Below are 17,067 nucleotides of genomic sequence, written 5' to 3'. Positions count from 1 at the left end.
ACCCAGAAACAGGCAACCTGCCTTACAAAAAGCGAGCCCATCGCCGTGTGCCAAGTCGAAACGTAACTAACCAACCGCTCCACTTCCATCCAGCGCGCCACCGCCACGTCGACACGTCGGAAACCCAACCGCCATGGAGGTGGCCTCCCTCTTCCGCACGCCGCAGCCGCACCACCTCGCCGAGCTCCGCATCGAGGGCGCGGACCGGTCGCCGGTCGCCTTCTCCGACCCCTGCGGCGTGGGGCGCAAGCGCCGGTGCCTCTTCCCGGCCGCCTTCTCCCCGCGCAAGAGGATGCTGCTGGAGCTCCCGCCCTTCACCTCCGCGTCGGGGAGCGCCGTGGGGGTTCTCCCGTCGGGGGCCCCGGCGGCGACCGGCGGGAGCTTGTCGTTCTCGGCTGTTCCGGAGAGGATGGTTGCGCCCACGGCCACGGGGTCCAGCGGGATCGGCGGCGGCGGCGGCTTCGCGTTCTTGGCATCGCCGAGGCAGCCGTTGACGCCCATGGGATCCACCGCCAGTAACGGCGGCGGGTCAGGGTTCTTGGTTCATGAGCTGTCGTTGTACCCCACCCCCAGGGGCTCCAATGGCGGCGGCGTCTTCGCGTTCTTGGCGTCTCCGAGTTCGGCGGGAAGGAGCCCCAACGACGGCGGCGGGTTCACGCGATTCCTTTCGCCAGGGCCGGAGCGCACCGCCAGCGACACCACCCGCAGCGGCGTCCCGTTCTTGGCTCCTCCGAAGCCGGCGCTCGGGCCGGCAGGTTCGCCACCGTCTCCGGCGGCTAAGGAGCCGGCTCCTGCGGGATCCGGCGATGGTGGTCTCGTCGTGCCGCCGTTCGCCATCCCGGGCCTGCAGAAGTCGGCGCAGAAGCCCCCGAGCGGCAGCCTCTGGTCACGGCGCCTCGCCCACGCCGCAGCCGAGGGCCATACGACCCATCATCCTCGCGACGAGCAGCTGCAGATCACCCTGCCGCCGAAGAAGGCCACCAAGACGGAGCCCCCAGCCGTCATCGCCGACCCCTCCCTTGGCGGCGCCACCCCGCCCGCGTCGACGGACACCCCGTGCTGCAGGTTCCTCACCCCGCCGGCGAAGGCGAGCGACCAGGTACTTCGATCCCCTCTCCGATCCTCCGCATGACTGCTCTGCGCCGCCGTTTTTCCTCCGCTTTCGCGTCGCGTCTCTGATCCGTGCGTCTCCAGGAGCGGGAGGTGGCCGGAGAGCGCGCCTCCAAACCGGCGGACGCGGCCTGCACCGGCGGCGAGCTGGTGGTGAGCGTGACCTGCTCGTGCGGTGCCCGGGAGGAGTTCTGCTTCGACCACCGTCACTGATATCCCACCCATGGGGAGGCGTGGACGCATCCCCACCGTCGATTCCGCACTTGGCCGACGGATCGCGTTGCTCCATTTCTTTTTGATTCTGTGATGATTTTTCTCTCTTTTTTAGCCTTGAGCTGCTGCCTTGAGACCGGAAAAATTATCTGCTAGGCTCCTTCTCTGTACTTTGAGTTGCAGACTCGGTTGAACAGAACAGTTTCGTCAGTGTTTCTTCTGATATGAGAATTTATCATGCTTCGTTGGGGGTTTGTTTAGTTTGAACTGTGGTAAATCTTTGGTGGTTTGTGGTGTTTTTTTTAAATAAAGCTTGGTTAGTGAATCTGAAGCACTGAAGCTCAAAACCAATGGATGTCTATTTTAATTTAGTTTCTCTACCATCCTGTTTATCTATACTCTTTTCTTTTTTTTTAAAAAAAAAAGATAGTGGTAAGAGTGGGTCTGCCACACTGCCTGCTCCTACTAAATTTTGCAAAATACCCCCTTAAACTTCTTAGTATTAAAAAATAACAAAATTTAAATGAATAACCATATATATAATTAAATTAAGGTGAATGTTCCCTATAGAGAAAAGATGTACACTACATGGAAAACATATTTTTTTATGTGTTTTAAGCAGTAGTATCGTATATTTTCTTTTATGTGTGGTAGCAGACGCATTTAACTAGTACTCTGGTATAGTATAAAATTTATGATACATTTGACTACCGAGTGTAAAATTCCACTTGTTCCTCTTTTATGTCGTTTACATGGTGCTGCCCATATCCTCTTTGATTTTACCGTATGAAGGGGACATGCCACCGTACAATTTCATTTTTACAAACTTTATTTGATTCAATATAATCTTATTATAGATGTATAAAGGTTAAACTTTATTGTTTGGTAGCTCTTAGAATAGTTCTCTCGCTTGTGATATCTCTTATATATTAATATATCTCGCAACAAAATAGCCATGTTTATATGTTAGTCTTTTTTAAGTGTTAATCGTCACGTTCGTATTTTATATTCAGGTGTTTAAAAAAAATGTTTAGACCGATCACTCATAGAAAACAACATTAATATTACATTGGCATAGCATATGAATTTTGAAATCATAAAGTTACTGAGTTTGTGAAATTGTAAAATGATTATCTGGATGTCTGCCTGTACTTAAAAGGTCAAATAAGATTAAAAGTGCAAATATGTACCTTGGACGCTGAAAACTACAACTACATTAGTGTTTGTGTTATGTCATATGCATTTTCATTCTCGGAAGATACAGTATTTTGGACCTAAGACAATACAGACCTACTAGATGCTACTTCCGTCCCATAATAACTTTATTTTTTATTTTTCCGTGTGCAGCGTTTGATTATTCGTCTTATTTAAAAAATTTCTAAAAAAAACTTAGAAAAATAGTCATGCATAAAATACTATTTATATTTTATCATTTTGTAACAATAAAAATATTAATCATAAATAAATTTAAAAAAACGAACAGTTAAAATATTATATTAAAAACTAAAAATTAACCTTATTTCGAGACGGGTAGTACAACTCAGGGTTAAAGCGCGATAGTATATTTTGACTCTTAAAAATACCTTTGAAGTTGACCCAATTGACCATTCAACCTCCGCACTCCGCAGCGGTTAGCCCTTCCGCGCAACTACCAGGAAAAAGGTTTTTGAGGGGAAACGCAATAAACTCCCTCTCCCCTACGCGGCGGCCACGCGTTCCCCCACCGCCCTCGCCCTCGCCCTCCCCTCCCCTCCCCTCCCCGGCGACGAGCACAGCGAGACCGCCGCCGCCGCTCGCCGGGCACGCGGGCGAGATGAACCCCTTCGCGAAGAAGCCAACGCCGCGAGGTGCGATTGCCCCGTTCCCCACCACTCTCCCCAAGGCCAGCCCCCCCCCTCCCCCCTCCCCGGAACAGAGTTCGATCGAATTAGGGCCTCCGCTGTTGCGGTCACCGCGTGGCTCGAATTCGTATCGCTCTGTGATGTCCGTCTCGCTTCGAGGGGGATTCCTGGGGTTCATTACTTCTCCGATCGGCCGCGATCGATGTGTTCCGAGCTCTAATTTTGGGGGGGTTTGACTGTGCAGAGGCGATCAGGAACAGCAAGCGCGAGCTGACGAACGCTACCAGAGGTGATTGGTTCCTTCCCCCAACACGCTTATAACCGTAGTTTTTTTTTCCTTTTCCCTCGTTGTTGAATTGGACTTTTGGAGCATGTCGATCTGCATATGCCAACTGAATCTAAAGCTGGCTCGTTGCATATAATTGTGTCTGATTAACTGTATAGGTTAAATGTAGCTTTTCTGTTGACGTAGCTTTGCTCTAAGGAAATTATGGTGTTTATTTGGGCTGTTTTCTGGAAAGTGTTTTGAGCTTGTCGAGTTGATAGGTTACTATCATCGAACTTAAAACTGAAACATGAAAAAGTTGGCATGGCAACTTTAAAGTATCTAATCTATGTCTAGCTGTCGTGCACGAGGATTTGGTGATTGAGGTTATGGGTTCAAGTACTTGCTCTCCCTGCAATTAAATATGGACAATTCCTCCTTCATAGTTGTGTTTTCTCAAGTAATCTAATTTCTCAATATGTCAACACCAGGTATTGAGAGAGATATCGGAACGTTGCAGCTAGAGGTATGCATCTTTAATCACACACTTTAAGTCTGTCTATAAAAAATGCGTTGAATATCTGCCGCTTCTTGAAGTCTTGTATGCACATATTCAAATGATAATTTGTTTTGTGTTGCAACCAAGTTTTTAAGCCGAGATTTGTGCTTAATCAGTTTAGTGTGAATAATATGCCTTTTCATTGCCTATCCTAACGTGGAATTTTTAGGATGAAATTGAATCAGTAGCATTTTAGACATCACTGGTTCCGATTTTTTTTTCCCTTTCAATCAACAGGAAAAGAAGCTAGTTGCCGAAATCAAAAGGACTGCAAAAACTGGCAATGAGGTTTTTCTTCTTATGTTTCAGTATCAGCACAATAATTTTGGTACCAGATCATACAATGTGACATATACCTTTCTTATGATCTCCATATCTTTTGCAGGCAGCAACTAGAATTCTGGCCCGTCAGCTGATCAGGTTAAGACAGCAAATTTCTAATTTACAAGGTAGCAGAGCTCAGATTAGGGGCATTGCGACACATACACAGGTGGAATGTTGTTTCCCCCTTTTGCTTTGTTGTTCCAACATTGTGGGGTTATCCTTTTGATAGTAATGTTGAGTTTTGTCCATAGGCAATGCATGCCAACACTTCAGTGGCTGCTGGCATGCAAAGTGCGAGCAAAGCAATGGGAGCTTTGAACAAGGTAACTACCCACCGAGTTTTGTTGATTCATGTATGCAGTTTATACAGGAATCAACGTAAGATCTTTCTCTAGTGCCCTCCATTTATTAACCTGTTTTATGTGCAATGAAATTTTAACCTGTGCTGCTCAATACTTCTGAATTTTAACCTGGGTTACCTGATAGGACTTTCTGTATTTTCATCTGATTTTGCTTTTATTTGCAGCAAATGGATCCAGCCAAACAGATGAAAGTGATGCAAGAATTCCAGAAACAGTCGGCACAAATGGATATGACGGTACGTTACTATAACTTCCATGTTCTTGATAGATTTGGCTGTTTCTTGTAAGGAAATTAAACTATGATAATACCTGTGTGTAAAATGCATTGACTCTTTTATTCTTTGAGCAGAATGAGATGATGTCTGACTCCATCGACAATATCTTAGACGACGATCAAGCTGAGGAAGAAACCGAAGACCTTGCTAATCAGGTCATTTCCAGTTCCTATTTCCAGACCAACTTGCAAGAATCTTTTTGAAACACTAGCCTTAAGTTTTTTTCTTTCATAAGTCCTATGCCATGAATTTGATTTTCATCATTTCTTGTAAATGTCTTTTAGGTTCTGGATGAGATTGGTGTTGACATTGCCTCACAGGTAGTTGAACTTACTATCTCAGCTCTGGTTTCTCTTATTTTATTGGTTGTTTTAGTATTTTCTAATCATTTTCCTCGTCACAGTTGTCCTCAGCTCCTAAAGGAAGGATTGCTGGAAAGCAGGTTCAAGCTGATGAAAGGTATGCTGGATCCAGGATTTATGACCATCTTGTTTGCTTATCTTCAGTCTTTCCTTCCCCCTAATGAGGACTTAGAGCTACTGTATTGTTCCACTCTATACTGCTATGACTAAAGTGCTGCAATGACTAGTTAGATCCCTGCTGTTTTTTTTTTCCATGCATCAAAAGAATTACAAACCGATAGCCCACTGTTTGTTAATCTAATTTGTTGTGTCGTGACAGACTGAGAAAACTCGCAGTTATGATCAATTTGGCAGGCGCTAGCTTTCGAATTTTAGAACTTGTCTCTTTATTGTATATCCATGTCATTTGATCCGTGTTTCACACTATAAGCTGATACAACGAAGTTAACCACCCACCATCCAGTATGTAGCTTTCAGATCTATCTGAACCAAATGTAGAAAATAGAATCATTGCTTCCCTTACACCTACATGTATATTTGCCAATTCATGATATACAAGTTGCCACTTTACTGACTCTGTTTACCTTGTGTGCAGTTCAGAACTGGACGAACTCGAGAAGCGGCTTGCTGCTCTGAAAAATCCATAAAAAGAGGGGACTTCTCTGTAACCCCCACATTTTACACACAGAGTAACCTCCTGTCCTGTACTTACATTTCAAATTCGTGATAGGCACCAAAAATATATTTGCACATGTAAATATCGGATGGTTGATACTTCAACTATGTGAAGATGGGTATCAACCTGACAACTCCGAAAGTTCTGTGTGAAAAAAAAAGGGAATCTCTATAAACTCGTGTCAATTCTAGCCAATTTCTTCTGCATGGAGAGCTTCATATGTAGGGGTAGGGAGTAGGGTATACGTTGTTGTGTGATTGTAATTTTCTATTTCGTGGACGTCGAAGATATCTTCTCTTGTTTTTGATTGATTCAGTACAGAACAATGCGTTAATCTGCAACTTCAGCACCATTTGGGTACATTCGTCCTGCTTACTTAGGTGATGTTTAGATGGAGAAAATTTTTGAAATAAGTGTCACGTCAAATGTTTGATCGGATATTGGAAGGGGTTTTCGGACGTGAATGAAAAAACGAATTTCACGGCTAGCCTAGAAACCGTGAGACGAATTTTTAAACCTAATTAATCCGTCATTAGTACATGTTGGTTATTGTAACACTTATGGCTAATCAAGGGGCTAATTAGGCTCAAAAGATTCGTCACAAGATTTCTTCCATAACTGTACAATTAGTTTTTTTGTTTATCTATGTTTAATGCTTTATTTAGGTGTCTAGAAATTCGATGTGATATTTTTTTAAAAAAATTTTGGGAACTAAAAAAGACCTAGGGTGTGAGATGGAATAGAATAGGACCATCCCATCCTAGTGGTGTTTGGTTTATGGACTAGGTGGGATGGATTGGATCCCATCCTAGTGGTGTTTGGTTTATGGACTAGGTGGGATGGACTGGACCAGGAGGAAATATTCGTACCACCAAATCGGCCGGACCGGGTGGAACCGGGCGAACCCAGGACGTCGCACGCAGAGAGGTGGGGTGAGGGCATCGCACCTTTCTCTCGTTTGCGAACGGCGGCGCAGGCGCTCGAGCTGACGGTCGACGGAGGCGGCGCCGGGCTCATCTGGAGGTGAGGTCGACGTCCCCTTCCTCGTCCTCTCCTCCCTCTGCCTAGTGTCGTCGCCGTCGGATAGGTCCTCGCCACCGTTTTTCTGCGCCGGATCTGGGGGTATGAAGAGGTCGCCGTCGCCGCCCCAGGGGAACGAGCTCGCCGTCGCCACGCCAGGGGAACGAGCTCGCAGTCGCCGCGGTGAGTGGCCGGTGGTGGGGGCGACGAGCTCGCACGCGTCGGGGGTGGCCAAGCTCGCCGCCTGCACAGGAGAGTGGCCGGGGGTGGGGGGAAGATGTCGGCGCACCGTGAGGGGGAGGGGGGGGAGGTCGCCACGCTGGAGGGGGAAAGGTCGCCGCGCCGGAGGGGGGAGGTCGCTGCGCTGGGAGGTGGCCGAGCTCGTCGCTGGCGGGGGACTGGCCGGGGTTGGGGGGTCGCTGCGCCGGAGGGGGGAGGTCGCCGCCCCGTCCACCTGGAGGTCACCGCGCCGGAGGGGGAGGTCGCCGCTGGCCTGGGGACTGGCCGAGCTCGCCATCTACAATACAAAGTCCTCTGTTCTGTTGTGTCTTCTTGGACAGTACAAATATGCATCTTGTTACCTCTATATGCTTCTTCGTGTTATACCAGTACACACATATATGTCTCTGAATTTGGGATTTTTGTGCGGTTTATTTGCAGGTTAGGAGGCTGATCTAGTGAGATTGTTTTTCAACGGACCGCTTCTTGTGTTGTCAAGGTTAAAACCATTTTTTTTTGAATTGTTTGCATACTCACATATATTTGCATAGTGAAAACCTGGATTGTGAAATGTGTTGCAAACGATGACATGTCAGTCCATTGTATTATTAATTGCAAATGTTCATATTCATATATTAAATTGATTTTCAATATAATTTGTATAAACAAACAAAAATATGTTAGGTTATTTAAATATTAATCCTACTATCTCATATGTTGTATTTGAAAGATGGGATGTAACTTCACCAACTCATCGTGGAAGGTAATCATATCTGGTCATCCCACTTTTATCTCTTGAACCAAACAAGGGATGGGTTCACTCGATTCCATCTCATCCCTCCAACCAAACAAAAAACAAGGTCCAACCCATCCCACCAACCAAATAGAAAAATAAAACCAACTCATCCTATAAATCAGAGATGGAACTAACCCATCCCACTTAGTCCACGAACCAAACACATCCTTAGTACCAACCAGTGAAACTTGGAAGCTATGAGAACCAACTGTCTAGACTGAAAGAACAGGGGCGTGGCCGTTGGGTGCAAGAAAGCAATGCCTTTTTCACTTTAGGATTCATAGTGCATGGAGCTTTATTTAAGTGGTCTCTAGTGCCACCTAGGCATAAACCACTCATCTAAAATCTAGTCCCTCTACCAGCTTCAAGGAGTAGCCTCAACTTTTCAAGTCAGTCCCTAATATTTTATTGATTTATATATGTCTAAACTTTTACACTTAAAACCTTACATGCGGAAAACTAAAGTAAAATACCCCAAACCACTTTCCCCTCCCTCCAACATTATCATCAGTGTGGATCTAGACCGAAGCTTAGATGGCACTCGGCGAATGTAGATCTGAACAGCGCCACCCATGCTCCCTCTCCCATGTCCGGCGGGATCGAGGCCGCCGGCGAGCTCAATGAGGTAATTCGGGCCCTTTTCCCTTCTCGATTGTCGCCGTCGTCGCTTTCTCTCCATTCTTGGTTACCGCCGCTCTCTCTTCCTTTTCCAGTCATGGACGATGGTGGGGCCCATGTAGGGGCATGAGGAGTTGGAGACATGACCTCCACAGCGTGGCCCCCTGCCGTGCCCTTGCGCCACCCTCTCTATCCTCCACGGCTACCGACGACGAACGTGGCGTGGTGAGACTACTCACCACGTCCCCGTATTGTGAATGCTCTTAACACCTATGATGGTTTAACATGTCCTCGTGCAGAAACAAACAATAAGCACAAAACCATAATAATGGAGATGGGAATGGTGTAATTGCAAAGAATAAATCCCCAAAACATGTTTATACGTTACACTTGGATACGCTATTTTGTAGACGAAGATGAAAGATTATGATTTTTGTTATATCTAATTCATGGTATGAAAAATGTGATTAACTACTACAAAGTTAAAAATATATTTGACAAGTATAAGATGATAAATTTTTATATAGACTTTTTATAAAAAAATATAATATTTAAAATATAATATTTAATAGTTTGGAAAATATATACATATGAGCCAAAGAATAATCAATCCTAAAGAACACAACCTTTTTAGTTCGTGCAACGTTTATAAGGTCACCGTCAGTTATGGTCATATAGCCCCCAACCCAATCGCATCACTCTGGCTCTGGTCCCGTTGCCAACCCTAAATGGTAATTCCGTTGATCCACCTCCAGTTCTATTTCACAGTTACCATGAGTGGCACATCAGATTTTTGTTTTTAGTATGAGAAATAAAACAATTTTCTTGGTGCGCAGTTTCATGTCACATTTTTATATGCTTGACAGAACATTAACTGACGGGATTTTATCTATATATATTTCCAAGAGTTCATGGCAAACCAACTGCAGCAATCATATACTACTTTTGTCCACGCCTATTGAATAAGAAAACAAAGATAGTTCGGATCATGTCACATAAGCAACATGACACTTAATTGAGAATTGAGAATTGAGATAGTTGGTGTAATGCATAAGTTTCATTTTGTTGTTTCATAGACAACATTGGAACCAATGTAAATATAGTTTCATCAAGATAAACACTCATTTTATCTATCTTGTTAACTTCTTGTCACGTCATAAAAAGTGCTACCATGACACTATATTTGATGAAAGTGAAACTTTCAATAGAAATGACCTCAGCTGCATTTGTTTGAAAGGGAAAGGACGGAAACTCCACTTTCCAAACTAATTAAATTATAAATTTTTAAAAAATAATTGTCTATTTTAAAATTAAACTAATATACTTTTAGTTTTATGTGATCTTCTTCGACGCTCACTCTCAAACTCATATTTAATCTGTCGCGTCCGTTTCGATCCGATGGTGGTTACATGGCCCCTGTATGATCACTACTACACCCGCGTTTGACATGTGAGAATGAGAAATTAGTTATTCGACGCGAAAAACATAGTAATAAATTAATATATAATTAATTAATTATTAGTTATATAAAGCATATAAAATAGATTAATATGATTTTTTTAAACAATTTTTTATAGAAAATTTTCGAAAAAATACGTCGGTTAGGGTAACTGGTTCAAACGGCAATACGACAATTCCGACATGTGGGCCCCACACCTCATGGGCCCGTATGCCAGTGACCCTACGACGTTATTACGAGGTCTCTCCCGCCGCCGCCTCGTGGTCCCCTCCCCGCCGGCGGCCGGCTGGCCAGAAGATGACGGCGATGCACATGCACATGGCGTTCTCATCACGCTTTGGAATTTCGGAAAATGGAAATCTCAGGGAGGGGAGGGGAGGGGAGGGGAGGGGAGGGGGAAGAAGGTTTCAGCGATACGATCGACCGCTCGGGTTACAAATCCTGCAAGGCGCGGCTTCCAGGTGGTTCGTCGTCGTCGTCGTCGTCGTAGTTGGCAGCGGCAGCGAGATGGTTTCGAGGTTCCTGCCTCCTCGGCCTTTTCGATCACTTCCTCCTCTCGCCGCCGATAGAGAGGCGCTCGAAGCAACGGAGAGCGGCGGGCCCCCTCCCTGCCGCCGGCGGCGCTTTCCGGGCGACGGGGGAGGACCTGTCTTCGACGCCGGCCGGGTGGTGGTGGTGCCTCTGGGCGCCGGCGGACGGGCGGCTGCTGCTGCTGGTGGTGGTCGACACCCACCGGCTGGTACTCCGGTTCTGGTCGCCGCAGTCGCCTTTCGAGGAAGTCGGCCGGCTGGATGGAGTGGCTGTGTCGGGAATCTTCGACGAGCTCCTGTTCCTCGACATGATTCGTGCTCTCTCCGAATCAACAACCTGATGCACGCGAGGAAAAAAACTAGTAAGTTCCTATTCCAAATTTCCAAACAGAATTTTAATCTAACACTCGCAGAATTAACAAGGAATTGTCTAATAATGGCGATTTCTGACTGAGAATCATGCGTGTGAGAGTGTCCATGGTAGACTTGAAATTATTTGCAACATCTATCATAGTGAAAAAAATGCAATACATACAGCTTCTGTAGAGGAACCAAAAGAATCTGCAAGGCTTTTGTGCCTTGAATTGTCTGGGTGGCGACCAGAACCAGGGTTTCTTCTGGCAAAGGCCTCAACAGCACCAGTAAATCTATCCCGGATCTCTTGACCCACTGGCAGTAGAAGTTAGTCAATATGGAAATTAATCAGTAATAATTTCATCTGATAGTGAGCAGATGCAATTCAGTACAAGAAAACAGACCTGCAGTTTTGTCTGTTCGCTCCACAGATTGTCCAACTCCAACCATTCTTCCACTGGCTTGCTGGATGTTGAAAACATAATTGTAATTTTAACGAATCAGATAGAACAACACAAAAGAATTGAAAAATTAGATGTTACATACTTGAATAAGCTTAGTACTAGAACCCATCTGAGGAGATTTGCTTGTAGTCCAGTCAAATATGTAATCGAGTTGGTGCCCTACTGTCACTAATAATTTATAATTAGACCTCCGTTTATAACTTCAAGTCATCAAAAATGTCCAGTTGGCAAAGACAGCGCAGGAAAAAAAGTGAGCTTAAAGAAGAAATAACTTTTGCACCTTCACGAGTAAATATATCCCGAAAGAGTTTCTTCAAATAAGAGTAATCTGGTCTATCTTCAAATCGCAGGGAACGACAGTAGTGGAAATATGAGGTGAACTCTGATGGATAAGATTTGCACAGAACCTGGTCAAAACAATTTTAGTGCAAATGCATCTAGGAATTTCCAATACTTGAAAGATGAACTTCATGATGGCGACCCTCGGTACCTCTGCTGGAGTGAGCATTTTCTTTTCACTAATTCTGTCATATTTTTGTTTCTTTGTACCAGCTTTAAGACCCTGCCATGGGAGACTGAGAACAATAAAAAAGCATAAGCAATTACTATCCGAAGAAAATAGGCAAGAAAGTCAATTATAAAAAGTCACCAAGCCTAACCTTCCTCTTAAAAAATATAGGAGAAGGTAGCCAACAGACTCCAGATCATCCCTCCTGCTTTGTTCTGCAAGAAAATAGCTGCGTTAGACATGTATACATAGACAATGTGTGTTTGCTTACTTTAAACCAAATAATCTAAATGTTCTCGATTTTTGTTTGGGAGTAAACATAAGTATGTCGGCTTGCTTATTGTCCTCACCTATTCCAAGATGAGTATTCACACTAGCATACCGTGCTGTTCCTGTCAGATTTTTGTTCTCCCTGTATAGAGTAACAAAGAATTATGAAATGCAAGAGCACAATTATATCCAGTGACCTAAAAGACATATCTTGGGCATAATATTCAGATTTGAGCTTGGGCAGAAGTGCTGCATAATACCCAAGAAATGACATACAAACCTGCATTTAATCTATTACTGGAAATATTGCGAGCTTTGGTATCATACTTATTCTAGAGGAAAATGGACGCAATACAAATAACTAAAAAAAAACTAAAAACCCCTATAGATAGTTTTTGAAATTTGAAGAACATAAAACATTGTTTATATATTTATGGGCTTACATAAACCATAATTCAAGTCCATATAAATATAATCCTGCATATAATATATTAATATCCATGCAGACCCATTGTGTGCTCATCCCATCTCCCATAGTATATAAAATAAAAAGACAATAAGATGCATTATAGAAAATACAGAAATTTATACTACTTAACTTTGTAAATGTAATGTCAATTTGAGAGCATAACCACTTAACACAACAAAAAGCCAAATTTTGTTCTAATCTATATCTATAGTATTCTAAAAGAAGTTAAATGTGATGACAACGAATCTACCATCCACCAACTATATTATATATTGTCTTATCAACTACTTCTTTATGTATATAAAATATTTCAAATAGTCTTATATATTAGTTTTATTTTTTATCTCCAAAATAAAAGTTTCAAACAATACTAACATGCATATAATTTATATTTCTCCATAGCAAAGCATGGGTATTCAGCTAGTTTCTAAGTAAAGACCACAGAAATAATATGGTTCACCTGTAGGGGATGTGTTTTTGAGTCTGGAGATCCTTGTATTTCTTAGCAAGTCCATAATCAATTATGTAGACCTACATAATAAAAACATTAAATTTTATTATATCATTCATTTTGAGCTTGTGTATTTATTGGTAATTATAAGGTAATCCTATTATGAAAATACGCTGCTAATATTTGGTATTTCGGTTTATGCAGAAAACAATAAGAGTATATATGATAGCAGGAAACACTTCTTTATAATGCAGACCTGGTTAACTTTCCGGCCTAACCCTATAAGAAAGTTGTCTGGCTTGATATCACGGTGAATAAACCCCTTGGAATGCATGTATTCCACTCGGTTTATCTAAACAATTTTGCCAAGAAGAGAAGGGTTAACAAAGCAAACCTGGAAAACATAGAAATCAAATATTTGAGTAGTACCTAAACAGGACAGATGGATGCAAGATAAGCTCATCAGTACATTTCGTGCTACACATTTAAACATCCTATCTTGTTCTTATTCTTAAAAGAGAGGCCATATGTAGTTAAGCAGTTTCTGAAGGAAATTATATAAGCATCATATTCATGTTCAGGACCATGATCCCGTCATCTCAGCCTTTGCTCGAGTTTGTGTATTTTTCATGATATCTATCATTTAACAATGGAAAAAGTATGAATTACCCCCCTAAGTATCGCGGTCGGCCGAATTACCCCCCTAAACCCGAAAACCAGACATCCTTTACCCTAAACTTTCAACACCGGGCAAATTACCCCCCTCGACACAATTCAAAGCGGTTTTGTTCAACGTGGCGTACATGTGGCAATCTAGTCAGCATTTTCTTTTTTTTAAACGATGGGGCCCACCTGTCATAGCCTTCCTCTCTCCCTTTCTTTTGGCTGGAGCAGGCAGAGGCGAGGGAGGCGGACGGCGACAGCGCGGCGGCAAATAGCGGAGGCGGCGGCGCGACGCGCGGAAGACGGCGAAGACGGCGGGTTTCATCCTCGCGCGCTGCCCCCGAACCGTCCGCACGCCGCCTCCGCGCCGCGCCGTCCCCGTCGGCACGCCCCCGCGCGGCGCCGGCCATCCGCACGCCATCCTCGCGCGGCGCCGCCCCCGGGCCATCTGCACACCGCCCCCGCGCCCGTCAGCCTGCCACCCCCGCGCGCGTGCCCATCCGCACGCCGTCCCCGCGCCCATTGGCCCACCCCAGCACGGCGTCGTCCTCGCGCCTGTCGGCCTGCCTCAGTGCGACGTCGGCCATCTGCACTCCGTCCCCACGCGGCGCCGCACCCGCGCCGTCCGCACACTGCGCCCGTTGGCCCGCCACCCCCGCGCGATGCCGGCCACCCGCACGCCGCCCCCGTGCACGTCGGCCCGCCACCCCAACGCGGCCTCACCATCCCGCCCACCGCCCGCACGCCGTCCGCACGCCCTCGCCCTCCCGCTCACTGCCCGCACGGCCTCCGCCCTCGCTAGACTGCCCACCGTGCTCGCCGACCGCCGACGCCTCGTCCTGTTTCTCCGAGAGAGAGAAAGGGAGAGAGTGAGAGAGAGCGGGAGAGAGGGGGAGGAAGGCTATGACATGTGGGCCCCACCGGTAAAAAAAGAAAACACTGACTGGATCGCCACGTGTACGTCACGTAGGATAAAACTGTTTTGGATTGTGTCGAGGGGGTAATTTGCCCGGTCTTAAAAGTTTAGGGTAAAGAATGTCTGGTTTTCGGGTTTAGGGGGGTAATTCGGCCGACCACGATACTTCAGGGGGTAATTCGTACTTTTTCCTTTAACAATTGAGCATTTTTACAATCATTAAAAAGTACCTTGAGGTACCAAAATTTTATTACCTCAAGGTATAAATATACCTTGAGGTAATAAAATTTTATATTGAAAAAATGTGGTATATTGAGATACTTTTTCAAGAATTTTAAAAAGGCTCTTAACAATTATCTCAAGCTCTTTTTTTAATGGGTAAACATTATGGGTTTAAGCAAGTTAATTTTCTTTTCAAGAAAGAATAGTATGCAAGTTCCAGGCTTCCAGGCAGGATAGGCTGTGATCAAATTAACTCCACATGTGGATTTGCTTCCTAACTCTAGGGAGGAGCAGAGCACCCAGCAGCATCTTGTCTTCATAGTTGGAGATGGTGAACTTACTATTTGATCAGCAAGCATAAGGACAGTTTTCAGAGAGAATTTCCTATTGCAGCTGTTAAACAAGTCCTCCAGACTTGGGCCAAGAAGATCAATCACCATAACATTGTAGTCGCCCGTGACACCATACCACTTCATATGTGGGATACCATCTGTGGTTGTTGACAAGTAAATAATGTAGCTTAGGGACCGACTGATCGTTTGTAAACTAAACTAAACTAAATGAGATTTGCTCCGGTCCTATAAAAAGTACCTTGAGGTACTGGTACCTCGAGGTATCAAATCGTTTCACCATTGGATGCACTGTTAAATCCAATGATCAGAAACGATTTGGTACCGCGACGTACTGGTATCTCGGGGTACTTTTTGTTGGACCGAAGAAAACCTCAAACTAAATACATAAATACCACCGACTTACTTCCACCCTGCATTTGCATATACACTTTGGATTCATAATGCAGCTGTGGATGTCTTGATCTCACCGGTTCCTGGTACAAATCAGACAGAGGAAAAAGTGATATTTTTAGCAAACATTTCAACTCTAAACTGTAGAGTTCTTTTATTTAAAAGAGGGTATCTAAGCAAGTGAAATGCCATAATCAAATGCATCCAATATATGCTTTACAACCAATTTTATCAGGACATACCAACTTTATTCCCACTTCCTCCCCATTATGTATGTTAACACCTGCAGCAATAAAATGGCACAGGAGAAAAGCATAAAAAATCACAAAATTGAAATAAAAAAAACACTATTTTCTCATGAGATACATGAAACATACCAAGATATAGCTCCCCAAATGACCCACTCCCAATCTTCCTCCCAAGCTTAAACTTCCCTCCGATCACATGCTCCATGATCACCCCCCTCTTGATCACTATCCGGAATGTGGACAAACACGCTTAATTTATTTGTTGCATATATCCACAAAATCCTTTTGGCCTAGAAATTTAGCTTGCAATCGCTGAAATGCCTTCCCAAAAGAAGTAGAATCCCCCTCTTCCACAAGGAATTATTCAGCATGGTTTGAGCAGAATCACCAAGCCACACCCACCGAAATCTGCCCACAAAAAAAAAGCGACATGAAAAATTCCAAACCATGCACCCTCACGAATTCCTCCACAAAAAACTCTCGAGTGGTAGGGCGGGCTGCGCACCGGATGAATCAACAGGAGCCAAGGAGAAGAAGCCAAACCCCCGCCACCGTGTCGATTCCAGCAGCCCGACCTTCGCGACGCCGCCTTCTGCAACCTGGGGATGGTTGCGGAGCGGCGAGGAGGAAGGGAATGGTGGGGGGAGAGGCACGCGCATGCAACGTTGGTGTTCTTTGTTGGAGGTGAGGCGTAGGAAGGGGAGGGAGTTTTTTTAGACTTAGGTCCCCGAGGAACCCGATTATTAGGGGAAGAGCACTGCCTTCTCCAAACATTGTTCACATTGTTTTTGTTTTAGAGTAGGCTAATAGATGGTGGGTACAATATTAGTGTGTGTATATATATAGGAGTCGTTCCAATATGAAAACACCACGGCGTAAAGGTTGCATGCATGCGTGCCTAGGAGCCCTTGTGATGATGTTGTCTCCCGGATGATGTGGAGTTGGACCAGCTAATAGTAGGTTTCTTGGCGTTATTGTCTTAAGGGCATGTTTTAACCTCTAAATAGGTAGATGTCGGTTATTAAGGGTGCGTTCTAGGCAGATAGACGTAAGGATGACTCGAAGACATGCTTTCAAAAGCATAATTTTATCTAAAATTGCTTTAACTTTTTTCTAAATTATTTATTAGT

At 44.6% G+C, this 17,067-nt stretch overlaps 3 protein-coding genes across 11 annotated transcripts; 2 read left to right on the top strand and 1 right to left on the bottom strand.

The window, feature by feature from the left end:
- On the top strand, nucleotides 1–1,635 carry LOC107305071 (nascent polypeptide-associated complex subunit alpha, muscle-specific form-like). The gene is made up of 2 exons (XM_040528425.1): nucleotides 1–1,099; nucleotides 1,195–1,635. The coding sequence occupies exons 1-2, from the start codon at nucleotides 134–136 to the stop codon at nucleotides 1,321–1,323; spliced, it is 1,095 nt and encodes a 364-aa protein (XP_040384359.1). The 5' UTR covers nucleotides 1–133; the 3' UTR covers nucleotides 1,324–1,635.
- Nucleotides 1,636–3,028: 1,393 nt separating this feature from the next.
- On the top strand, nucleotides 3,029–11,947 carry LOC102716072 (vacuolar protein sorting-associated protein 2 homolog 3). 7 transcript variants are annotated; one of them, XR_005812570.1, is made up of 15 exons: nucleotides 3,029–3,170; nucleotides 3,409–3,453; nucleotides 3,921–3,955; nucleotides 4,226–4,276; nucleotides 4,374–4,478; nucleotides 4,564–4,635; nucleotides 4,839–4,910; nucleotides 5,024–5,104; nucleotides 5,234–5,269; nucleotides 5,353–5,408; nucleotides 5,912–6,000; nucleotides 7,668–7,725; nucleotides 7,957–7,989; nucleotides 8,534–8,647; nucleotides 8,736–9,078. XR_005812570.1 is itself a non-coding variant. In XM_040527964.1 (12 exons), the coding sequence occupies exons 1-12, from the start codon at nucleotides 3,137–3,139 to the stop codon at nucleotides 7,670–7,672; spliced, it is 681 nt and encodes a 226-aa protein (XP_040383898.1). In that variant the 5' UTR covers nucleotides 3,029–3,136; the 3' UTR covers nucleotides 7,673–7,875. The 7 variants fall into 7 exon arrangements, 4 of the variants coding, with proteins under 4 accessions (XP_040383898.1, XP_040383897.1, XP_040383900.1 ...); XR_005812571.1 differs by lacking the exon at nucleotides 7,957–7,989; XR_005812569.1 differs by lacking the exons at nucleotides 7,957–7,989; nucleotides 8,534–8,647; nucleotides 8,736–9,078 and adding an exon at nucleotides 11,798–11,947.
- Nucleotides 10,184–16,713, bottom strand: LOC102721770 (casein kinase I-like). Of its 3 annotated transcripts, none has more exons than XM_015841870.2 (15): nucleotides 16,443–16,713; nucleotides 16,067–16,345; nucleotides 15,932–15,972; nucleotides 15,703–15,772; nucleotides 15,288–15,436; nucleotides 13,402–13,497; nucleotides 13,155–13,225; nucleotides 12,306–12,367; nucleotides 12,107–12,170; nucleotides 11,938–12,022; nucleotides 11,728–11,854; nucleotides 11,530–11,615; nucleotides 11,388–11,448; nucleotides 11,165–11,298; nucleotides 10,184–10,966 (listed from the first exon to the last, which is right to left on the bottom strand). In XM_015841870.2, exons 2-15 carry the CDS (start codon nucleotides 16,140–16,142, stop codon nucleotides 10,643–10,645), a joined length of 1,446 nt encoding a protein of 481 aa, XP_015697356.1. In that variant the 5' UTR covers nucleotides 16,143–16,345; nucleotides 16,443–16,713; the 3' UTR covers nucleotides 10,184–10,642. The 3 variants fall into 3 exon arrangements, with proteins under 3 accessions (XP_015697356.1, XP_015697357.1, XP_006661861.1); XM_015841871.2 differs by having other exon boundaries at nucleotides 11,530–11,609; XM_006661798.3 differs by having other exon boundaries at nucleotides 11,530–11,606.
- Between the last annotated feature and the right edge of the window lie 354 nt (nucleotides 16,714–17,067).

Source organism: Oryza brachyantha, chromosome 10, assembly GCF_000231095.2.
Source record: "Oryza brachyantha chromosome 10, ObraRS2, whole genome shotgun sequence".
Lineage (NCBI taxonomy): Eukaryota > Viridiplantae > Streptophyta > Magnoliopsida > Poales > Poaceae > Oryza > Oryza brachyantha.
The sequence above is the reverse complement of the archived record's forward strand: the minus strand, read 5'-3'. Positions and strand labels throughout refer to the sequence as shown.

Excerpts from the sequence above, each read along its gene's own strand:
- LOC102716072 (XM_040527963.1), top strand. The coding sequence starts at position 3,137 with ATGAACCCCTTCGCGAAGAAGCCAACGCCGCGAG. Across the intron at positions 3,171-3,408 it reads GAAGAAGCCAACGCCGCGAG|AGGCGATCAGGAACAGCAAG; the intron begins GTGCGATTGCCC and ends TTGACTGTGCAG. Across the intron at positions 4,636-4,838 it reads CAATGGGAGCTTTGAACAAG|CAAATGGATCCAGCCAAACA; the intron begins GTAACTACCCAC and ends TTTTATTTGCAG.
- LOC102721770 (XM_015841870.2), bottom strand. The coding sequence starts at position 16,142 with ATGGAGCATGTGATCGGAGGGAAGTTTAAGCTTGGGAGGAAGATTGGG. Across the intron at positions 13,498-15,287 it reads TTATGCTTGCTGATCAAATA|ATAAACCGAGTGGAATACAT; the intron begins GTAAGTTCACCA and ends AAAATTGTTTAG. Across the intron at positions 10,967-11,164 it reads TTGGTTCCTCTACAGAAGCT|GTTGTTGATTCGGAGAGAGC; the intron begins GTATGTATTGCA and ends CGCGTGCATCAG.
- LOC107305071 (XM_040528425.1), top strand. The coding sequence starts at position 134 with ATGGAGGTGGCCTCCCTCTTCCGCACGCCGCAGCCGCACCACCTCGCC. Across the intron at positions 1,100-1,194 it reads CGGCGAAGGCGAGCGACCAG|GAGCGGGAGGTGGCCGGAGA; the intron begins GTACTTCGATCC and ends GTGCGTCTCCAG.